This window comes from Colossoma macropomum, unplaced genomic scaffold (genome assembly GCF_904425465.1).
Source record: "Colossoma macropomum unplaced genomic scaffold, Colossoma_macropomum, whole genome shotgun sequence".
NCBI classification, from domain to species: Eukaryota; Metazoa; Chordata; class Actinopteri; order Characiformes; family Serrasalmidae; genus Colossoma; species Colossoma macropomum.
In genome coordinates this window covers 3932766-3954322 of record NW_023495267.1, presented here as the reverse complement: position 1 = coordinate 3954322, position 21557 = coordinate 3932766, and the positions used below count along the sequence as shown (strand labels likewise).

Below are 21557 nucleotides of genomic sequence, written 5' to 3'. Positions count from 1 at the left end.
TGTGGGCGTCCCTGAGAACCATCATTTGTGCACTCACATGGTTTATTCAGTGTTCATAGTTCTATAAAGGAGCACTGCCTTTACAAAACAACCCTTGACGAGCAATTTAAGAGTATATATTGTGTTTATTCTTGTATCCATTGTTAGTAAGTCTGTTGTCTTTATTTTTCTTGTTAAAACATGGATATCCGTTCCTCAGTTAAGGGCTATTGATGTATTAATGTATGTTTCTTTTATCAGTCTTAGCGCCTGGAAGGAGTTTTGGCATTTTGCCATGTACATGTATGCTTCAGTTTTGTTTCTTTGCATTCTTTTGTGAACTTCCTCCAGCACTGTGGGTCAGTGTTGTGCAGCAAGATCCACTTGGTTTCAGGGTTGACCTCAAAGTTAAATCAATAATGGTATCCTCTCCTTAAGCACCGAAGCAGTTCCAAGTAATCATGTTTCCACTGTCATGCTTAACAACTGATTGAGTGTTAGCCAAAGATTTTGAATGATGCTGGATTTGGATTATGCCAAATGGAAAATCTGACACTGTCCAGAGCAATGATGTCAGTGTCTTTGTAAAAGGCCTAGAGTTTTGTAGACCTCTGGAGCAGTTAGTGTGTGGGCTGCATTTGGTAGGACTGCCTTCTTTTAGATAGTTGTTTGGAAATTTCTCTAATTGCATGTTTAAAAATGTGACATTACTTTGAAATTGCTTTCTAACCTCTCTCACAAACATCAGTGCTTTTTTCATGTGAGCTCTGATCTTTTTATATAAATTCAGACCCCTCGGGCTGTTCTCTAATTTGCTTTTATTTGTACCTGTTATACCCAATGCAAAATGCAATGGCTTTTAACTGATTAAAGCTGCTGCAGGATAGGGGCATTTCTGCTTCCTGTTCTTCAGTAGAGAAAACAGAATAGTGCACCTTTTCAGCACAAAGACTGCATTAATGTACCGAGAACTTTTTTTTGAGGATATGAAACAAGCATTTAGGTACTTTTACAGAAAGGGTTTTAATAAACCCTTTGTATCCCCAAACCTTTCTGAAAGTTACCTGTTAGCAATAGGTTAATAACACAGCTGGTAACAGGGTTTAGGTCTGCAGCTAAAGCCATTTCACCACGTGGTGTCCATGTGGGCATGACTATATATATATGATCAGTGCTTCATCCATATTAAAATAACAGTGTTGATGTGTTTAGATTGACCATGGTATCAATAATAAGGAAAACATTGAAAAAATGACACAAATATGCAATTATTTTACAACCCCCTTTCCAAAAAAGTTGGGATGCTGTGCAGAATGTAAATAGAATGCAATGGTATGCAAATCAAGTAAACCATATTTTTAAAGGAAAATACTACAAAGACAACATATCAAACGTTGGAACTGAGCAATATTACTGTTTTTTGAAAAATATATGCCCATTTTGAATTTGATGCCAAAAACACGTTCCAAAAAGTTGTGACAGGGTCACGTTTACGACTGTGTTTCATCACCTTTTAACAACTCTCTGTAAGTGTTTGGGAACTGAGGAGACCAATTGCTGTAGTTTTGAAATGTTTTTTTATTCTTGTTTGTTATAGGATTTCAGCTGCTCAACAGTTCAGGGTCTCCTTTGCCATATTTTTCATTTCATAATACGGCAAATGTTTTCAGTGGTGACAGGTCTGGACTGCAGGCAGGCCAGTTTGGTGCCCGGACTCTTTCAATATGGATTTTAATATTCTTATTTAATACTCTTTTAATATGGTTTGGCACTGTCTTGTTGAAAAAAGCAAGGCCCTCCCTGAAAAAGATGTAGTCTGGATGGCAACATATGTTCAGCATTAATGGTGCCTTCACAGATGTGCAAGTCACCCATGTCATGCGCACTAATGCAGCCTTGTACCATTATGAATACTGGCTTTTGAGCTGTGCACTGATAGCAAGCTAAGTGGTCTTTAGCCTGGAGGTGTTTCTGGATCCTGTTTATGTACAGTTTCTTCTTTACGTTATAGAGTTTTAACTTGCATTTGTGGAGGCAGTGATGAGTTGTTTACACAGACAGTGTTTTTCAGAAGTGTCCCTGAGCCCATGCAGTGATTTCCACTAGAGAATTGTGTTTTTAATGCAGTGCCACCTGAGGACCCAAAGATCATTGCCAGCAAATACTGGTTTTTGGCCTTGTCTTCAGATTCTCTGAATGATGATGATATGATATGATAATGATATTATGTACCGTAGACAATGAAAATCAAAAGTTCTTTGCTATTTTACATTGAGAAACGTTATTCTTGAATCGTTGTTATCAGTTTCAGTGCCTGGAAGGAGTTTTGGCATTTTGCCATGTACATGTTTGAGTTTCGTTTCTTTGCATTGAGACATTCTTCTGCGAACTTCCTCAAGTACTGTGGGTCAGTGTTGTGTAGCAAGATCCACTTGGTTTCAGGGTTGACCTTAAAGTTAAATCAACAATGGTATTCTCTCCTTAGTCAAAGATTTTGAATGATGCTGGATTTGGATTATGCCAAATGGAAAATCTGACACTGTCCAGAGCAATGATGTCAGTGTCTTTGTAAAAGGCCTAGAGTTTTGTAGACCTCTGGAGCAGTTAGTGTGTGGGCTGCATTTGGTAGGACTGCCTTCTTTTAGATAGTTGTTTGGAAATTTCTCTAATTGCATGTTTAAAAATGTGACATTACTTTGAAATTGCTTTCTAACCTCTCTCACAAACATCAGTGCTTTTTTCATGTGAGCTCTGATCTTTTTATATAAATTCAGACCCCTCGGGCTGTTCTCTAATTTGCTTTTATTTGTACCTGTTATACCCAATGCAAAATGCAATGGCTTTTAACTGATTAAAGCTGCTGCAGGATAGGGGCATTTCTGCTTCCTGTTCTTCAGTAGAGAAAACAGAATAGTGCACCTTTTCAGCACAAAGACTACATTATTGTACCGAGAGCATTTTGTTGAGGATATGAAACAAGCATTTAGGTACTTTTACAGAAAGGGTTTTAATAAACCAGTAATGACGTTAATCTTTTAACACGGAGCCATGCTGTTGTAATACATGCAGAATATGTTTTGGCATTGTCTTGCTGAAATAAGCAAGGCCCTCCCTGAAAAAGATGTAGTCTGGATGGCAACATATGTTGCCAACACATGTATCTATTGTTCAGCATTAATGGCGCATTCACAGATGTGCAAGTCACCCATGTCATGCGCACTAATGCAGCCTTGTACCATTATGAATACTGGCCTTTGAACTGTGCACTGATAACAAGCTAAGTGGTCTTTAGTCTGGAGGACACAGTGTCCATGATTTCCAAAAAGAATTTCAAATATTGATTTGTCAGACCACAGGACACTTTTCCACTTCCCCTCAGTCCATTTTAAATGAACTCAGGCCCAGCGAAGGCGGCGGTGTTTCTGGATCCTGTTTTTGTAGTTTCTTCTTTGCATTTTAGAGTTTTAATTTGCATTTGTGGATGCAGTGATGAATCGTTTACACAGACTTCCACTAGAGAATTGTGTCTATTTTTAATGCAGTGCCACCTGAGGGCCCAAAGATCATTGCCAGCAAATACTGGTTTTTGGCCTTGTCCCTTGCATACAGAGATTTCTTCAGATTCTCTGAATGATGACAATGATATGATATGATATGATATGATAATGTTATTATGTACCGTAGACGATCAAAAGCAAAAGTTCTTTGCTATTTTACATTGAGAAACGTTATTCTTGAATTGTTGCACTATTTGCTTGTGCAGTCTTTGACAGAGTGGTGAACCCCTCCCTATCTTTACTTCTGAAAGACTCAGCCTGTCTGGGATGCTCTTTTTATACTCAATCACGTTACTGACCTGTTGCCAGTTAACCACCAGGTGTTATTTTTTTTTTTAGCATTGCACAACTTTACCAGCCTTTGTTGCCCCTGTCCCAACTTTTTTGGAATATGTTGTTGGCATAAAATTCAAAATGGGCATATATTTTTCAAAAAAACAATAAAATTTCTCAGTCTCAACATTTGATATGTTGTTTTTGTACTATTTTCAATGAAATATAGGGTTTAAATCATTTGCATATCATTGCATTTTGAGAGCTCATGAAAAGATGATAAACACCTTTGTGTGTAAAGACATGGTCAGAAATTCGGCTGGTGCAGGAAGAAAATAAAAGCATGTAAAGAGGACATGACAGTTTATTCTCTGCTTGATCTGCTTAGGAAGGGTGAGCATTCTAGAAGGCTTCAGGTCTTTGGACCTCAATGTCACCACTAGCTGCAATACCAAGTCTTTCCAACTGCTTCAGGCTCTGTGCACATCAGATGTCATCTTCACTCACCAAGACGCAAAGTTGTTTGGCTTTGACTTTAGATGAACTGAATCATCGTCTGCCTGACCTGCTTTCTCTTCTTCTTACGGTAAGAAACACACATACTCTTTTAGAGCTGTATGCCAAGGCTTCACTGATGGCATCAGAACAGCTCATTAAGGCCAGATTAGCACACAGACCCAACAAACACCAACAAACCCAAACGCCGTGGGCCAGCTGTGTTTTTATTTTATTTGTACTTAACATTTTGCCATGACCTGAATGGGCCATAAGCCCTTTTCACGTAAAAACAGAAATGCATAGACGCTGGGTAAATCAAGTTCCGCTATTACCTTTCAGTTTTACAGTTTCTAACCTCAGAAATACAGGCGTTCATATAACTTCAGCGTCCAAACTAAATAAATGATACAAACGATTCGTGGAAAAACTTGACAGCTATCAGAGTACAGCGACGTCAGTTAACATAATAAATAACAAATAATAATAATAGAATAATAAATCAATGGACTGGTGAAAATGACTATAACCAAAACACTAGATAAGCCATATTAGCTGGCAAAAATATAAAGAGCTGTCATTTCTATCCCTCTTGTTCGTTCACACTCTTGCACTCACTATGAAGAGAGTTAAACCACAGATTCTATGGGTTAAACTAGTTGTCTTGTCAGCTAGTTAGCTAATGTTAGTGTTAGCCTAGCCTCTTTTCTTTACCTCACTTAAACTCAACGTTAACTAAAGTTAGCTAGCTAGAGTTAAAAAGCAACCAAGTAAAAAAACAGATACCCAGCTATAGACCATAATTTTCCACAAATCCATATTGTAGGTGGATTAATTCACTCTGTTTTACACTGTTTCACTCTGTATATTATAGATGTTGAATAAGGTCTAATGTTTATTTTAGTGAGCTTTTAGCCAAAATCCTGTCTTCAGCTCAGCTACTGATTACTTTGCCATGCAGAGCCCCTCACCAGGTCTGACATGGCAGAGCATTCAGTCCGACGGCCACAGCTGCCGAGCAAAACACCAAAAATAACTGATCTGTGGTTTAATTCTTGCTTTGTGTTCACTAGGAATAAACAGCGTTTGGTGAAATTACTTCACAGTGAGCCTGATGACCATGACTGCTGAGTTATTTCAGCAGAGGATAATGTATCTGGGAATATACCATGTCAGCTATTTGGTGTCAGTTCGTCTTGACAGAACTGTGTGGGCGGGCGCGGGACAAATCGTTTCAGTTGCGGACAAATGATTTTCTGTGGGAGCCTGATGAAATCTTGCGGGTGCGCCTGGGTGACTTTAAAATACACCCCATACATTAACAGAGGTCAGGACGGTGTTTGCTACCCATCTCAAAGCTACAAATAAACTTTGAAAATGTCAGCTTTGGGTTCATCTGTGTGGTTTCCAAACACACCTGTTTTGCTCCGTTTGCGAGTCATTTCATGCTGCTGGTGCTTCACATCAATGACACTTTGTGTCTTTGTTAGGAGCCCAAGAGCTACAACTTCTGAAAACCTTTTATATGGATTGTAATTTTTCTCTGCAAAGCTCCTTTAGTGGCCCCATGTGGCCTGCAAGTGAATAAACAATTTACAAAATAAGAGCTCAAAAAGTGACATTTGAACGGTGTGCAAACCACTGTGCATGTTACTTGATTATGTCCAAAACATGGAAAAATTAAATTAGAACACTTTCAAACTCTAAAGATGTCACAGTCTAATAATCCTCTGCTCCCATGGCCTGTAGTACATTTGTAATATATTATTTGTCCGCCCAGAGATGTAACCTTTGCGTGAACTATGAAGAGAATGTCTGAATTAAAGTAGGCTTCATTTTCACAGGTCACTGCGCCACCAACATTCTGATTCCAATATATTTGGCATCATTAAGCTAAAGACATAAACTTAATCTTAAAAATAATACACTCACACACACACACATTTTCCAAGCCGGTTTATCTTTCAGGGTCGCGGGGGGAGCCGGAGGCTACCCCAGCGGCCACCGGGGCGGAAGGCAGGAAGCAACCCGGACAGGTTACAAATAATACATTAAATAAAATAAATGAAAAACTCATATTCTATGCCAAATCTCATATCTTAGTCCAAGACCATAAATATTGACTCTTGTAAGCTACAGTGCTAAAATAAGCCACCCATTACACATACTGTTGGAAATGTTCTTTTATTTGTTTCAAGAATTAACATGACACCTGGAGCCCAAAACATTTTTTTCTGTTTCTTTTGTATACATATTATGTACATATCCTCTTCTTTTTTCCTGTGCACATATGTGTACATGGTTTTCCTTTTTAAACACAGTGCACTGTCGACAATGGCAGTCATGGACAGAAAAACTCCAGTGTGAAAATGCAGCATTGATCTTTTTAACAGCCCTTTCTTTGATTCAGCTGAGAAAAGAATAAATGTATGAAGTCAGCAAATCCTGACAAGTGTGACCATGTTTAACTGGATTAGGCTACATTCGTTTATTAACAGTGCAAATGATCAAGTGAAAAAAAAAAAAAACATTTTAACAGCTGCTAAAAATCAAGGCCTTTGTGAACAGACTTTCAGAAAAAAAGTTCCCTCTTCAAAACAAACCATAAAACACTTTGTGTCTTATAGAGAGAACTGAGATAAACATAAAAAGAAACCTTGCTATTTCTAACACAGTTATCACTCTTAGTGCAATTACTCTTATGCCATCACTGTTTTCATCATCAGCGCCCACACTCGTATTCAGTAGAACTATAATACAGTGTGTTTCTGGCCACACATTCTAATGGCACATGTATTGCATCTTTGGGAAGTCTTACAAATCAGTACCACAGTATTGCACTTTCAGCTGAAAAACACTGTAAGAGATCTAGGGCGTTTTCTGCACAATATGGCTGCAACACAAAGTTATTTTCCCCTTTCTGACATTAGCGGATCTCATACATCCATTTTAAGCAGTTACATGTATGAGGTGTTTTCACTGCCAGCTGAAACAGCAAACGCACTTTCACATAAAAGATAAAGCGATAATATTGTGGCGAATATTCTAAGTATATGACTTGTGTTCTAATGAAATGCAGAATCTCACTTCTGTATAATTATTAGCCAGTGCAAATTATATACAAAACAGTGATTTACCTGGGCAGTAAGCGTTTTATGCTCAAAAAAACACTAATATTAGAACAAATAAAAACAATATAAACCCGATACGCAGTGATTTTATGTATGTCAATGCTTTCGTTTAAGCATTTCCAATTATTATTATTATTTGTTATCATCATCAGTGTGATGATGGGGGTGCTGGGGGCATTGAGGAGACTTCTGGAACCAAACTTGTGTTCTTCTAACTAGCTCAGAAGATTTCAACTACTGTTTTGAAAATAAGAAATTCTACAGCATTATGTAAGCTTGAATTTATTCTACTGTTATATGGTGTTTATACAAGCAAAATGCATATTTACTGTCCAGATAAATCTTTTTAAACAATTTGTTTAGGTTTATATATATATATTGAACTGGAAAATAAAACAAGATGGCTTAAGATTGGGATATGATTGAGATGGTTCAAAGTTATAAACTGAATTTTGGACAAGCAGAAAAGGCTTTCTTTTCTGGAGTCAAGGGAAGCTCCAAGATTCTGAACTGTTGTTACAAAAATAAAAATTGAAATACATCAAATTCATCTGCTAAACTCAGCAGCAAATAATATGTAACATAAAAGATTAAGACTGTTTAGCCTCAGGCTAAAATCATTAGAGTATGCTGTTTCAATCATTCGTTTCCAAGGCTAATACAGACAATGCATTATAGAAAGATATATATTATAGATCGCAAATTTATTATAGACAATCGTATAATTCATCAATATAGCATAGAAGCAAAGACGATTATGTAAATTCAGTAAGAATGAAATTCCAACTAAAAATTACTTTAGTGCACAAAGATACTGGATTACTCAGTATCTGTTTCAGATATAGAGTTTGCTATTGAGTAAATAGACACAAAATTGTGCAAAAAAGCAGTGCATGGTTTCAGTTCTCTATTCCAAACGTGAGGTCTGCTTAATTCCCTAGACCATTCACATTAATACATACATAATAGTAGTAAAACTAATTCTATTTTTATATTGCTATAAATATATATTTGAATACAAATATGGTGTGTGCTCCATCAATGAAAGTATATATAAATTTATATTTACAACCAAATATTAGAAATGAAATCCCAGCTCCACAAGCAGTAACTCCAACACACAGACTAAAGTGCATTCAAACTTGGGCCACGTTTTTATGCAATAACGCATATACTCCCCCTTCATAATGGCAGAAATGTGGTTACCTCAGCAGAGAAATGGTCATGACCACACAGGCAAAGATTTGACGTAAGTGTTGCAGTTTTCAGTGGAAGTGTGATTTTGATCTCTCACAAGGTTTCGATGCAATCTAAAATCCAGGAAGCTGTCTCCACCTGTGGCTTTAATCTTCAAGCAGATGCTCGCTTTAATGGCACGTCTCCAACTGCAAACACATGAATCCCATTGAGCAGACTAATCAGTTTAAAATTTCATGATGTGCTTTTGTAATCCACAACTGATTATGGATCTCCGTGTGAAACTCTGGCCAGTAAACGCTTGATTGCCACGACACCTTTTCGCTTTCACAATCACGACCCTGAAATCGCTTTGGGCCTTGTATTCTGAATGGATGTGGGGACAGTCTGCCATCCATAGGCTATGCGTTCACCAAGGTCTGCCATGAGAAACAAAAAAAATAACAAAATAAGAATAACAGAATGAAAATTAAATAATGGAGATGTTATTTTTCCTTTTCAGTTTTACACATTCTTCTTCACTGGCAAAAAAAATCTAATTTACACATTTTCCCCTTACCCTGAATGTAGTCAGCCAAGATTTTTTGTGCCCAAGGTTTGCTTCTTTACTTGTACACTGGAGCTATGACGTTATTTTTTCATAGCTAAAAACAGTTGTAGCAGCCATCTTGAAGCCTGCATTTTGTCTGTACTTGTGTCTCTGCATTGTGAGGCACACAGCCTGCACAATGCTAATTTGTGCATAAGCTTCCTTTGCTAGTTAGCTACATTAGCCCCCAGTGCAAAACTAAAGACACAAACTGCAAACAACAAATGTCTTGGCTGATAAAATCTATTTAGGGTAAGCAAAAATAATTTGCTTCAATTCACCTCAATATGAAGACATACTGCTTTGCATTTCTAATTGGTTCTCACTTGCTGTGGTAAGATGCAGATACAAAGCTCAGTTAAAACAATGTCTAAGCAAGATTCCAGGCATACTGAATTCTGCAAGATTCAAGAAAAAAAATACCTGATTGATCCCAGTACCAAGTGAGTATATGATCTCATCCCACAAGGTCTCTGTGGCTACTTTATTTACTAGATGAAAATGACTGACTTGCATCTGACACGGTCTATTTCTTCTCCCACAACCAGACAGCTTATTCCAGTTTAGAAATGTCCAGCATGTGCTGTCAACTAGAAATCAAGGTTACCTAGAATATAATACAGTTTGGATTCAATGGCAGGGATGGTTACCTGATGGTCTAGGAGGAGTAGCCTGTGCCGGCTGCAGTATCAGGCCCTCACTGTTCCTCACAGCCAGCAGTGGGGTAGGCCTCTCCCTCCTGGCCTTGAAACATGTACTGGGACATAGCAGCAGGGATGAGGATGTTAGCCAACTCCTGCAAATACAAAGACAGACAACATAGTACAATTCACTAGCTGGATTCAACAGGACTTTGGGATCAATTTCAAGGCGTGCTACAAAGTGGTATTTCCACCTGATCAGTCATTTTACTTACTTGGATGTACAGTACAAGCAGGATTAGACCACAACTAACCCCTTAAACCCTAATTCCCCAAAAGATCTTAATTTACTGAATAGTATACTTGTGTCAGAAAGTGAAATCTGTCATTGTTAAGTTTAAACCTTCAGTTCTTTAAAATGTATTTAATTTTACAGGAGACGTAATTGTCCATTGGAGAAAGTACAGAATAAAAAAAGATCTCTAAAATTTTGACTTTTGCAGCCATTTTCAACTCACGGTGAAGCTTCAAATGTTGCATAGAGAAATAATCTGTAGATTTGACAGTTATGTGGGAAACATTTGAAGAAAGAATTTTGAAAACTGACTGAAAGATTTAGAAAGATGAAAAATCCCAACATAAAAAGTGGACCCTCTAATAAATTAATGTGTTATGGGATAGAACATTTCTGTTTTCACTTGTGTTATTTCATCGTGTCTTCACTATTATTCTAAAACGTGGGACACAGAAAAACTAAAGAAAAAGCTTCTATCAGTGTGCCATGCGCCCATCTCCCAGGCCCCAGCTGTGAGAGCCAGCAGGAAGTTGGAGACAAAACCCCACGAGGACAGGTGGTAGAGGATGAGGGGTGGTGGATGGCACGTTCCGAGCCCCGCCTCCTAGGCACCCCCTCCAGTCCCATGGCAAGCCACTTTACTATGTCTCACATTCAATCCCAGTGGCCGAGCCATGGAGCAGGGGCAGTGACAGGGAGGTGGGGCAGTGAGCTCCTTTTCCCTCTCAGCCCAGGTGCTCACACCGCCCTTTATGAAAGCCAGCTGATGGTGATCTGGCATCGGCAGTGTGAGCTCCTTTAAAAAAGAGCAGATAGGGAACAGAGAAAGAGAGGAGAGGGACAAGCAGCAGGAGCGACAGACTGATAAGCTAGAATGCTCAAGTTGGAGAAAAGGACTAAAAAAGTGCTTTTCTCCAACTCACCGTGGCTTTTTCAGTCTTTTGAAAAAGCCACAGTGAGTTGGAGAAGAGCACTTTTCAGTCCTTTTTTCAGGATGAGGTGGCCAGTTTTAGTTTTGTTTATGTTGTGTTCTGTGAGTGACAAAAATATGCTTGCTGCAGAGGATTCTCCTGCCTCCCAGGGTAGCACACGTTGTGTTACACTGAGTAACATTGTCTGGATGTTTAACTTACACGTGTGTTTGCCTTCTAAAAGCTCTTTTCTTTACGATGCATTAAGAACTCCTTTAGAGGTAAAGGTCAATGCATGTAAGATAATGTTAAGCTGAGCGAGCCACTCACCGTTTTGAGATTCGGATCCATCTCCGTGAAGTTCCACTCGTTCACAGGCAAGCTAAAAGTGAATGGCTATGAAAGAGCAAATAGTGTTTTATGATTAGGTGATTCATTTAACATTATCCTGTTAATACAGTTCACTTATTTAACCCCTTAAATGGCCAGGGTCTGCTGGCGGACCCTAAGTTTTTTACATGCCATATTATAATCCTTATTTATTAAACAATAATATCAAGCTGGGAGGGTGAAGTCTAGCAGTAGTTTCCCCCAGGACTCATGAAGTCAGCCACTGCATCTTTTCGAATTGCTGCTAACACTACAGATGGGGAAGAGGAAGGGCCATCTTACCCACCCAGAGAGAGTGCAAGGCCAATTATACTCATTCTTGAGGCATTCGGGGAACATGTATTATAATCTATACATAAACTAAAATTTTCTTGTGCCATACTTACATCCATAGCAGCAGTGCTGGGCTCCATACCCTGCTGGTGGCTCCTCAGAAGGAGCTGTAGTTCCTCCAGACTCATGTCCACATTTTCCACAGCATCAGACATCTCTGGTCTAACACCCACCCACACACACACACACACACACACACACACACACACACACACACGCACACACGCAGACACACATCCCGGCAGGATTAAACCACAATTAACCCCTTAAACACCCCTTAGTGTAGGGCCCTACACTAAAGTTTCACTTTACTATCATGACTATACACCTTACTGAATAGTTTTAAAGTAGTTACAGAATAATTAATAGAAGTTACTGAATAATATGTCTCAAAATTAATTAACAGTAAGTCATGGGTTCAGGGGGTTATGTTTTACAGGACATAAAATTATTTTAATCAAATGCATCTAGGGCTGGACCTGAATCTTCGACCATTCAGATATTCATTCGTTGGGTAGATATTCGGTTTTAAATTTTGGGATTCGGACATTCTTTGTTTTTTTTTTGCTAAATGTAAGCTATCAATAAAGGCAAACTGCAAAATGCTGTAACGTTCACGGCTCTTAGGAGAAATTTAGAGGACTCGAGGTTATGGCCCATATGCAGCTTTATTTTTAGTTTGTTGAGAACAGCACCCAACAAGGTGAGAAGAAACACACCCTCTCCAGCGCTCACAGCTAAAAACACAGCCCTCTGCTCTACTCCAGAAAACCCACCACTCCACCTGTCTTCAGGCTTTTCAACGTAAGGTAAAGTCCTTCTACAAAAACAGCTCAACAACATAGATATTTCTACTCTTCAAAAAACCTGACTACTTACAACGCTGCATAGGGACGCCACAATACATGTTGTCAGCACATTCTTGTACATTATTTATATTTTTTAACTGCATTGTTAAAATGTGGAAATATATACCACCTTAGCTTGGGTGCCTAAGGCTATGTTCACATTACAGGCGTCATTGCTCAAATCAGATTTTTTGCTCAAATCTGATCTCTCTGACACGATGGTTCACACTTAGATTTTAGGTAACTGATTCAAATATGTCATTAATGTGAACAAACCGGTGTCCTGAAATGACCCGCATGCCTACATCCTTCTCAGTAAGGTCACACGAATGAATCGCGTGCATCACGTGCATCTTCAGCAAACAAACTAACGAGCAGAAAGAGCCTTTGCTACGAAGATAATTAACTCTGATCAGCTCTCAGCTGCATTATTAGAGTGAGCCAAAGTCGAAACGGGTCAGGCGTGTTGCTTTTCTACCGTTTACAGAGTTTAACTTCTGTTCAGCGCTGCTGCCATGGTAACGCTGAATGATAGAACATGTGCAGAGGAAAAAAGCACATAAATTCCGATCTGAGCGTTCACATTATGGTCACATAGCCACGAATCGGATACGTATCCGATCTAGGACCATATATGAAAGTCTTCAACCTGGTAATGTGGACGTAACATTCCCTCAGTCACAGCAATGTCACGCTAAGAGAGGCTGGCGGGCCTGGTAGATGGAGCAAAGCCGCAGATATGTTTCAAAGGTATCGGACACGGATTCCGCTCCCCCCGCTACATGGGGCAAAGCTTTGAATATTCGCTGCTAATTACTGTCAAAGCTCACACAAAAAAGCACAAAATTGTTATTCGGGACAGCCCTAAATGTGTCTATTCACTACACTCTGCAGTCACGTGGTCTTCCAGGAAGGACTGGAAGGCAGTTTGACCACAGCTCTCTGACCTGTCCATCATGCTCCTCTTGGCCCTTCTCTCGCCAGAGCCTGATCCTCGACCCTCCAGGACGGACTGTACCATGGCAACAGGGAGGACGGGAGGTTCAGCACACACCTCACAGGAGCCGAGTGGCATGCCCTCACCTCGCCCACGCACACCTGGACTCACCGGCTCCTCCTTAATCAGCATCAGACACTTCTCCCTGACACATCACAACATCATAGACTTATCAGCTTCAGTGTTCATTTAGTACAATATAAGAACATTAATAGTATATTTTATAGTATATGTCATCAGACCTGCATATGCAAAATGGGAAAAAAATAGATTCTTTGTTCTGAAGTCTTTTTGAACTCTTTTTGAGCTTCAAATATTGGTTTGATAAATGTGCTGCAATACTACTGGGAAAACTGACTGAAACATGAAACATCAAAGAGGTCATATTTCATACGCTGACATAAAAAAATACACCCTTCAATAAATGAACCTGTTGTGGGTTAACTTAAAACTATTTGGAGCACAGTTTTGACATTTTGACTGGTTGTCTGAATTGAACAGAAAGTTGAATTTTACTTGAATTTGTCATGGAAACCTAGGAAGTGACCACCTAGGGATTATGTGAGTTAGTATGAAACGACTCAATTGCAAATTCATAAAAACATTACAAGGCATTTGAAGTCCAATTTATGGCTTTCATAAAACATGCTCTATAAATATATATATACCTCGACTCATCTGCCTGCATTTGCATAGCCAAAGCAGTGGGCTGTGACATCTCAGTGACATCTGAGATTATTGGTCCTCCTGTCATTGTGCTGCTAGTGGAACAAGAGGCAGCCTCTGTGGATGGCTGAAAGTGAAAGAGAAAGAAAGAAAGAAAGAAAGAAAGTTTCAGGGCCTTGTAGTAAAAATCTTCAGTGCATGCTGAATTTTCCAAAACAAAACCCTTTTTTCCCTCTATTAGCAAAGATACCTGGACAGCTTTGTTTTTAATTTTAGTATTAGCACTACAGCGAAATGATATTTGAAGAGATTGTCAATTAAGATACAGAGATTCAAAGAGTACTGTAAGTGTCTTTTGAACAATACATGGTCAGTTTCAGCTTTTCTAGATCAATAGCACACAGTTGCCAGAGCTTGGATGTAACAAAATACAAGTAGTGGGAACATGTATTCAGAATACAGAAATTAAGTATGTGTATTCAGTTCAAGTTACATTTAGTAAAGGCAGTATTCAGAATATACCATCTTTAAAAACACACCATCAATGCTTGTTAATGAACTATTTTAATATCTACACATAGTGTATAAAAATGGACTAGGAAGAAAGTCAAATGAAGGCAATCACTGAAGTCCCTGCTAATGCCTGAGCAGACTGATAGATCAACATGATAAGCCAGTTATTAATCTCATTATTACTAAACTCTCCTGAGGGACAATGGAATTTAACAGTTTTCTCAGTTGTGGACATCAGAAGTTGTACTGGACACGTGCATAAGTTTGCATGTGTCATTAACTGAAAATGACAGATACCCACTTGATAATAAAATGTTTTTATTTATTTATTTTTTTATTTATTTTGTAACTGGTATATGGCAACTTGTTCGCTTAGTTCATCAGTGGGGTTATGGAAGCAGCAGTGAACTGGAGCATACGATAAGCGCAAAAATAATGTTAATAATGTTGATACATTTTGTAACTTCATTTAAATAAGTGAAATTTTGATTAAAAATATTAACAGAAGAATTACATGAAGTAAACAGCCTCTAGTAACAGCAAGGCACAATGTGAATTAAATAACAACCTAAAAGAGCATAGTTTTTTCTATGTACCACATTAATATAAATTCTAAATGTATTCTGAATGTTACCTTTTTATATATTCTCATCAAATATATTACTGAATACATTGAGGACAGTGTGTTCAGTATTCAGCCATCACTATTTTTTCAAAGAAATCTGACCAACTCCGCAGTTTGCTGACTGATATTAACTTACAACTTGCAACTTCATTCAAATAATAATTTCTAAAATGATGATTCTGAACCAAATCATTGAAATATTCTGTATTGCATGTTACCAGCTTACCGACTGGATATAGAAGGGCTCCTGCATTGGTTCCATGGAATGACTGTGACTGAATTTGGAAGCAGGAGGAGTGGTGGAGCCATCATCCAACATAAGGGGCCTGAGTAGAGTTAGTAGAATTAATACAATTTATGTAAAGCTGGACATAAAATTAGGCTTTATAAGTATGTATGACAGACTGGACCTATGGACCTCACTTTAATTTGTGATTTGGATCAGAGTTAGTGTGGGTTAAAGATTTTCAAATCTTTCATATCAGACTGTTCATAATACAGTATTTCTTTACTATGTCTCCTATATCACCACCTAGTGGCATGCTTGTGAAACTGAAGGATGCTACTGTTTCATATGTTTAGCGACAAAGCTAACACAACCTAAAGCTCTTCATCTTAAAGTATAATCGAGGCAAATATGGCATTGTTTAGCATGTAAACACCTGAGAATTCACAGTGGTGCGATGAATGACAGTTGCAGCATTGTGCAGTATGTTACTGGGCCTTGTCCTCCCTCTCACCCGATTTGTTCTCACGGGTCACACTAGCTGACAGTGCACTTCTTCATAGAGGGTAGAGGGTCATGCGCTGCGGTTCAGTGGGGTGGTGTGTGTGCGTGTGTGAGGGCCAGAGCTCAGTAGGTCTGATTCAGCATTCAGCTCCATTCAGGCCAGCTGGGCCAGTGAATTGTGTCAGCTGACCACATCCAGCTGAGTTGGCCGTTCGCACTGCAGTGTTTATTAGGCCCTCGCCATGTTGATTTGCTGTTTTCTGTTTGCCACTTTTTTGTTTGTGTGTGATAATCCAAACAAATACTTTATCTTTGGCTGTATGTGTGTGTGTGTGTGTGTGTGTGTGTGTGTGTGTGTGTGTGTGTGTGTGTGTGTGTTTTAGGCGAGGACGTGTACTCACAGTTTTCTCTTCATTCCAACAGTGCTGGGGGTGCTGGGCTGCATCTGGCTGAACAGGAACTGAATCAGCTAATAATAGAGCCGAGAGCCAGAGAGTGATTCAGCATTACTGAACTGCATCAAACACACACGCCCTCTTCCCTGCCCTCTCATGACAAAAAACTTACGTGCTGTACGTTCTTACCTTGTTCATCACTTTCTGCTGCTGCGTGTGGTTCTGCCTCAGTGATACCACCTCCCTCCACAGCACCTCATTCTGCCTAGAGAGACAGTGAGAGAGAGAGATAAAAAAATTATTGAGAGATGGAACAAGCGAGATGGTCACAGAGAGACCAATGAGATCAGATGTAAAGACAAAGGACACTTTTGCTTAAGTCTCCTACTGTTGTTCAGATGTTTATCCTGAGCAAAAGAGCCCAGTGATCTCACATTTCATCCTGTGTTACTAGTGATCTCAACAAAGTTACACATTGTGCTCAGATTTGCCAAGTTATTAACACTCATCTTCTTCAGCAACTAAACTCTCGTCTTTTATTTCTCCCGTATCTCTTGTCTCTAATGCTTCTTCTAAGTTTTAAGACTGAAGTGCAAAATTCGAACAATAAAGGTTTTCTCTAAGGCACTCTTAAAAATAAAGATGCCAACAAGGGTTCTTTGGATGAATGCTAAAGAAGAACTTAACTGTTCCCTAAAGGACCTTTCAAAGGATGGTTCTCTAGAGAACCATCGAATGATATGTCTGAGCATGAAGAACCTTTTTAAAGTTTACAGAACCTCCACTCCACATCATGTAAAGGTTCTGGTAACCCCTAAATCTTTATAGAACATTTATGTCACCTTCTCTATCCATCTTCACTCAAACATTTTCCAAACATGGCTTAAGTAACCAAATATGGTTCTTCTAATCTTCTCTGTGACACCTCTGTGACAGTTTTTTTAAGAGCTTGTGTGTTTAGTTGAGATAAAGCTGCTCTTTATATGAGCCTCTTTCTGCCGTGACATCTTCTCCATTCCAGTGGAAAAGGTCTATTGGTCTACTTCAATGCCCTGCATCCTCCATCGCCACCCCACTCCCCCAAAGTCAGGAGAGTTCTATTGAAGCAGCTAGCACAAAGCACAGGTCCAGTGAATACAGGCCAGAAGTAGGTGTAGAGTGAAAAGGTGAAAGTAGGTGAAGGGTCATATGGATCTGTGGTCAAAATGCTTGCAATGTTTTTTAAGTTGAGGTCAACACAACCAGTTCATACTCCATATACACTCATAAAAATAAAAGTGCTAAGAAGGGTTCTTTGGAGCAATGACACCGCAGAAGAACCTTTCAAACATTTTTAATGGAAACTTTGTAAATGAAATCTGAGAGTGTGAAGAGCCCTTTTAAAGTTCAAAGTTCAACCTCCACATATGTGAAGATTCTATATGAAGTGGTTCAAAATGCATTAAATGCCATCCTGATCTTTTTTTTCACAATATGGGGGAAATGTTTTTTATGTGTGTGAATCTTTTTGTGTTAAAATGTTTTTATGACAATTTATGTGTAACACCAAATGCACCAAGGACTGAAAGTTTTTCTTAGAACCATACATTCTATCTAAGAACCATTCCAGAACTTTTATTTTTAAAAATGTAATAGGCCTTCAGTTAAATTGGTTACAACAAACTATAAAATCTGCGTCATCCATTAAGGATGAAGTTCCCAAGACGTGCCTAAACAAAATAAACTTCTGAACACCTAGAATGCATGTGCGTGTGTGTTTGGCTCTCACTGTTTCATATCTTGCATCTGGCATTCCATGTTCTCTTGTTGGCTGCGCAGCACCTGCACTTCATACAGAAGTTTACTCAAGTCCTCCTGCCGGACCTTTGTCTCCTCACTCTTCACTATGGACACCTGAGGAGGAATATCATTACATTGGTTGCGTTTTATCCACATTCAGGATGTCCTGAAGCAGTTTCTTAACGTAACATTAAATGATGTGTTCATGTGTACAGTTAAGTGCCACACCTTGCGTTTAATGTGTTCCAGCAGATGCTCGTGACCTTGGAGGAAGTAGAGGTGCTGGAATTCTGTATCGTCTCTCTCTGGCTTCACTAGCCCGCTCTGCTCAATGTTCACCACCTTCCTGAAGCCATCTGAGACAAGACCGTACACACACACACACACACACACACACACACACACACACACACACACACACAAGCAAAGACATATTAACTCACAACTATTGCTGCAGAAGCTTCTCGATTCTTCAATTAAGCTATCAGTCACCTCACAAGGAGTTACAAAACTATGAAACATAGCTGGCTAGTTGGGTACTGTAATGCTACATATAAAGTAAGTAACCACTTCATTAAAAATATTAATTATCAGTAATAACACCCAGCGTAAGATGAGAGTTGTTGTAGTTTAGTGGCAATCGTATCACAAATAAAAACACATTTGCTACTTCTTTTAAGTCAATAAGGTTTTATTGTTAACACTAGATAAAGCTTTTGGGAAATGTATTACAATTTTAAAACCTTATAAAAACATTAGATTCTGCTTTGCTACTGGCTGGATCTATTAGATGCTCAGTACTTCTTCGCTGCCACGCTATGCAAAAATACATACACATGTTCAGTTGGCGTACAAAGCTGGCCATGTTGTTGTGCTTGAAGTATTTGGGCAGAACTTCCTTGGCAAACCTGCCTTGGTCAAATACATGAAAGCTGGTCCCAGTCTAAATGGAAGAAACCAAGAAACAATGACTTATTATTACTAATCAAGTCATTTGCAATGATGTAGAAAGTCATTTATCTGGACAGTAAACATTTATTTGTTCAAAAACTAATCAATTGTGTTAGCTTACTTATTTCCAAACCTCTTCCAGTATTTACAATTACCCTCCAATACCTAGTTAATCTAATCTATCATCTACAATCTAATCTTGCTAACGTGACTATAACTGTGAAGCAAGTGAATGATTCTGAAAAGAAGTGGCACACTAGAAAAGTAGATGGGCTTTTCAACAAAAATGCAATTCTCAGAAGTGCTGCTCAGTATTCAACAGGCTAACAGCATGTACGATCAGAAACACTCAATTCAACAGTGTGAAATTTCAGACCTGTAAAAAACACCCGCAGTGAAAATAACAGCTGTTGAGCTGAAGGTGATGACAAGCTTTCTTCGATTTACAGGGTTTACCTTCATGACAGCTGCTAAGTAAACTTGAGGTAGGGTTATTTATACTGAAGTGTGTAATGTATAAAGTAAGACAATAAGACTAGATGCTATTTCTATATGTAAAGAGATATTACGCTTTTAAGTACTACTTTATTTAAGATAGATATTACTATTTTAAGGCTTTTTTACTTTATGCTCTTGAGAGGAATACCACACGCAGAAACAAATATATGATGAACTTTGTGTTTAGTCACACAGAAACACAAAACTCATAAGTCAGTGTGCTACAGAGAGCTTTCAAGCCTGAACACTGAACCTTGGAAGATGTCAATATTATTCGTGGAGTTAAAATAACATAAAAATTTGGAATATTTAAAACTTATATTTGGAATATTTAAAACTTCTGAATGAATAATTTCAAAAATATAATTTGCCTTCCTAAATAGGAATGTATGAATAAATTAGACATGTCCAGAATGATAAACGGAGCTGTAGATAATTCTAAAATGACTGAGAAAGCTGTATAGCATCAAAAAAGAAATTGAAATAAATAAATTGAACAACCAGAAAGTCTGGTATTTCAAAAGCGGTGACATTGACAAAATGTTATTATAAATAGATAATTAGTACATTATTTAGAATTTCATTAGTTCTTCTTCCACCCTAAAAAATCAAATATTGATTGTGTACGATCTGTAAATCTAGACCGTAAAAGTCACTTTTGTACATAAATTGACAAAAATTATTCATATGACAACAGATGCTAAACTTAAAAATAATATGTATGTCTACCTCACCCCTCAAACTTTTGCATAGTCTTCTCCATGTCTGTTCACTCAAAATCAGGACTTGCTCTCACCTTTAGACTTTTCTGAATCATTGTATGTAAAAAACACCATCTAGAACCATCTAGGCCCATCACATTTGTTTTATGGTCTACATGGTGTTAGATTTAGTTACTAGTTGTTAGCTAATGGGAAGCATCAGGCTTGACTCACGGTGCTCCAGCAGATGAGATGGTTGGTCTCTGGGTCCTCCACCAGGGTCCACAGCTTGGTGAGGAAAGCAGGCACATTGCTGGCGTAGCCTCCATCCACACCTATAGATCCTGGAGACTCCTGCATGGCTGCGCTTGGGCTTGGGTTTCCGTCGCTGAGCAGTGAGTGGGGTGTGTGTTTGTTCCTCAACTCCTCAATCCATCTCCATTTCCCTGCTCTCTGAGCTCCCGAGCTGCTGATGCTGTCCCTCTCTTTCTCTCTGTATCTCTCACTCTCCCTCTGGCTCAGTCATCTGGCCATATCAGGCCGTGTCACTGCCCCAGGCTGGAGTCAGCATAAAGACCCACAGCATCACTGCTCCTTCAACAAAAGAGGCCGCGCAGGAACAATGTGCCGCCGCACAAAGCCTAGAATAATACCACTCTGTCGTGCCAAATGGCACAATGCTCCAACACAACCTGTGAAGGGTAGTGAGTGAGCTACACAGCTGTGCGTGGGTGGGTGGGTGTTTGAACTGTTTTCGAGGCAGTTCAGAAATATGATCACAGGTATTGGTAATATTAACATATGACTGAATATTAATATATGCAGAAATAACCTCTTGAACTCTACACTTCCTATTATTATTAATCTTAAAATATGAATGGGTGGTCTCTGACTTCTGTACATTACTGTATTTAATACAAATCATACTTACACATATTTTCCAATTATTACTGTTACTTTGAGCTCTGTGCTGTGAAAACTCAAAGCTCGCAACAACATCTCTAACAAGGATATAAGTGTCTCCTTACTGCACACGATTTCTACCTGAGAACTATTACAGTAA

The 21557-nt window shown here is 38.8% G+C and overlaps 1 protein-coding gene across 1 annotated transcript; it reads right to left on the bottom strand.

Annotated features, from left to right (window-relative positions):
* Positions 1-9888: 9888 nt before the first annotated feature.
* hsf4 (heat shock transcription factor 4) lies at positions 9889-20974 on the bottom strand. Its single transcript, XM_036561739.1, has 12 exons — positions 20729-20974; positions 19179-19287; positions 18573-18700; positions 18334-18458; positions 16755-16830; positions 16572-16639; positions 15667-15766; positions 14305-14429; positions 13587-13781; positions 11845-11953; positions 11399-11464; positions 9889-10017 (listed from the first exon to the last, which is right to left on the bottom strand). The coding sequence occupies exons 1-12, from the start codon at positions 20852-20854 to the stop codon at positions 9919-9921; spliced, it is 1326 nt and encodes a 441-aa protein (XP_036417632.1). The 5' UTR covers positions 20855-20974; the 3' UTR covers positions 9889-9918.
* Positions 20975-21557: the final 583 nt, after the last annotated feature.

Bases quoted from the DNA above. Each gene is read 5' to 3' on its own strand.
- hsf4 (XM_036561739.1), bottom strand. From the start codon at position 20,854: ATGCAGGAGTCTCCAGGATCTATAGGTGTGGATGGAGGCTACGCCAGC. The intron at 16,831-18,333 runs GTGAGAGCCAAA...CTGTCTCTCTAG, and splicing joins CAGATGCAAGATATGAAACA to GCAGAATGAGGTGCTGTGGA. The intron at 14,430-15,666 runs GTAAGCTGGTAA...TTTCACTTTCAG, and splicing joins AGCCCTTCTATATCCAGTCG to CCATCCACAGAGGCTGCCTC.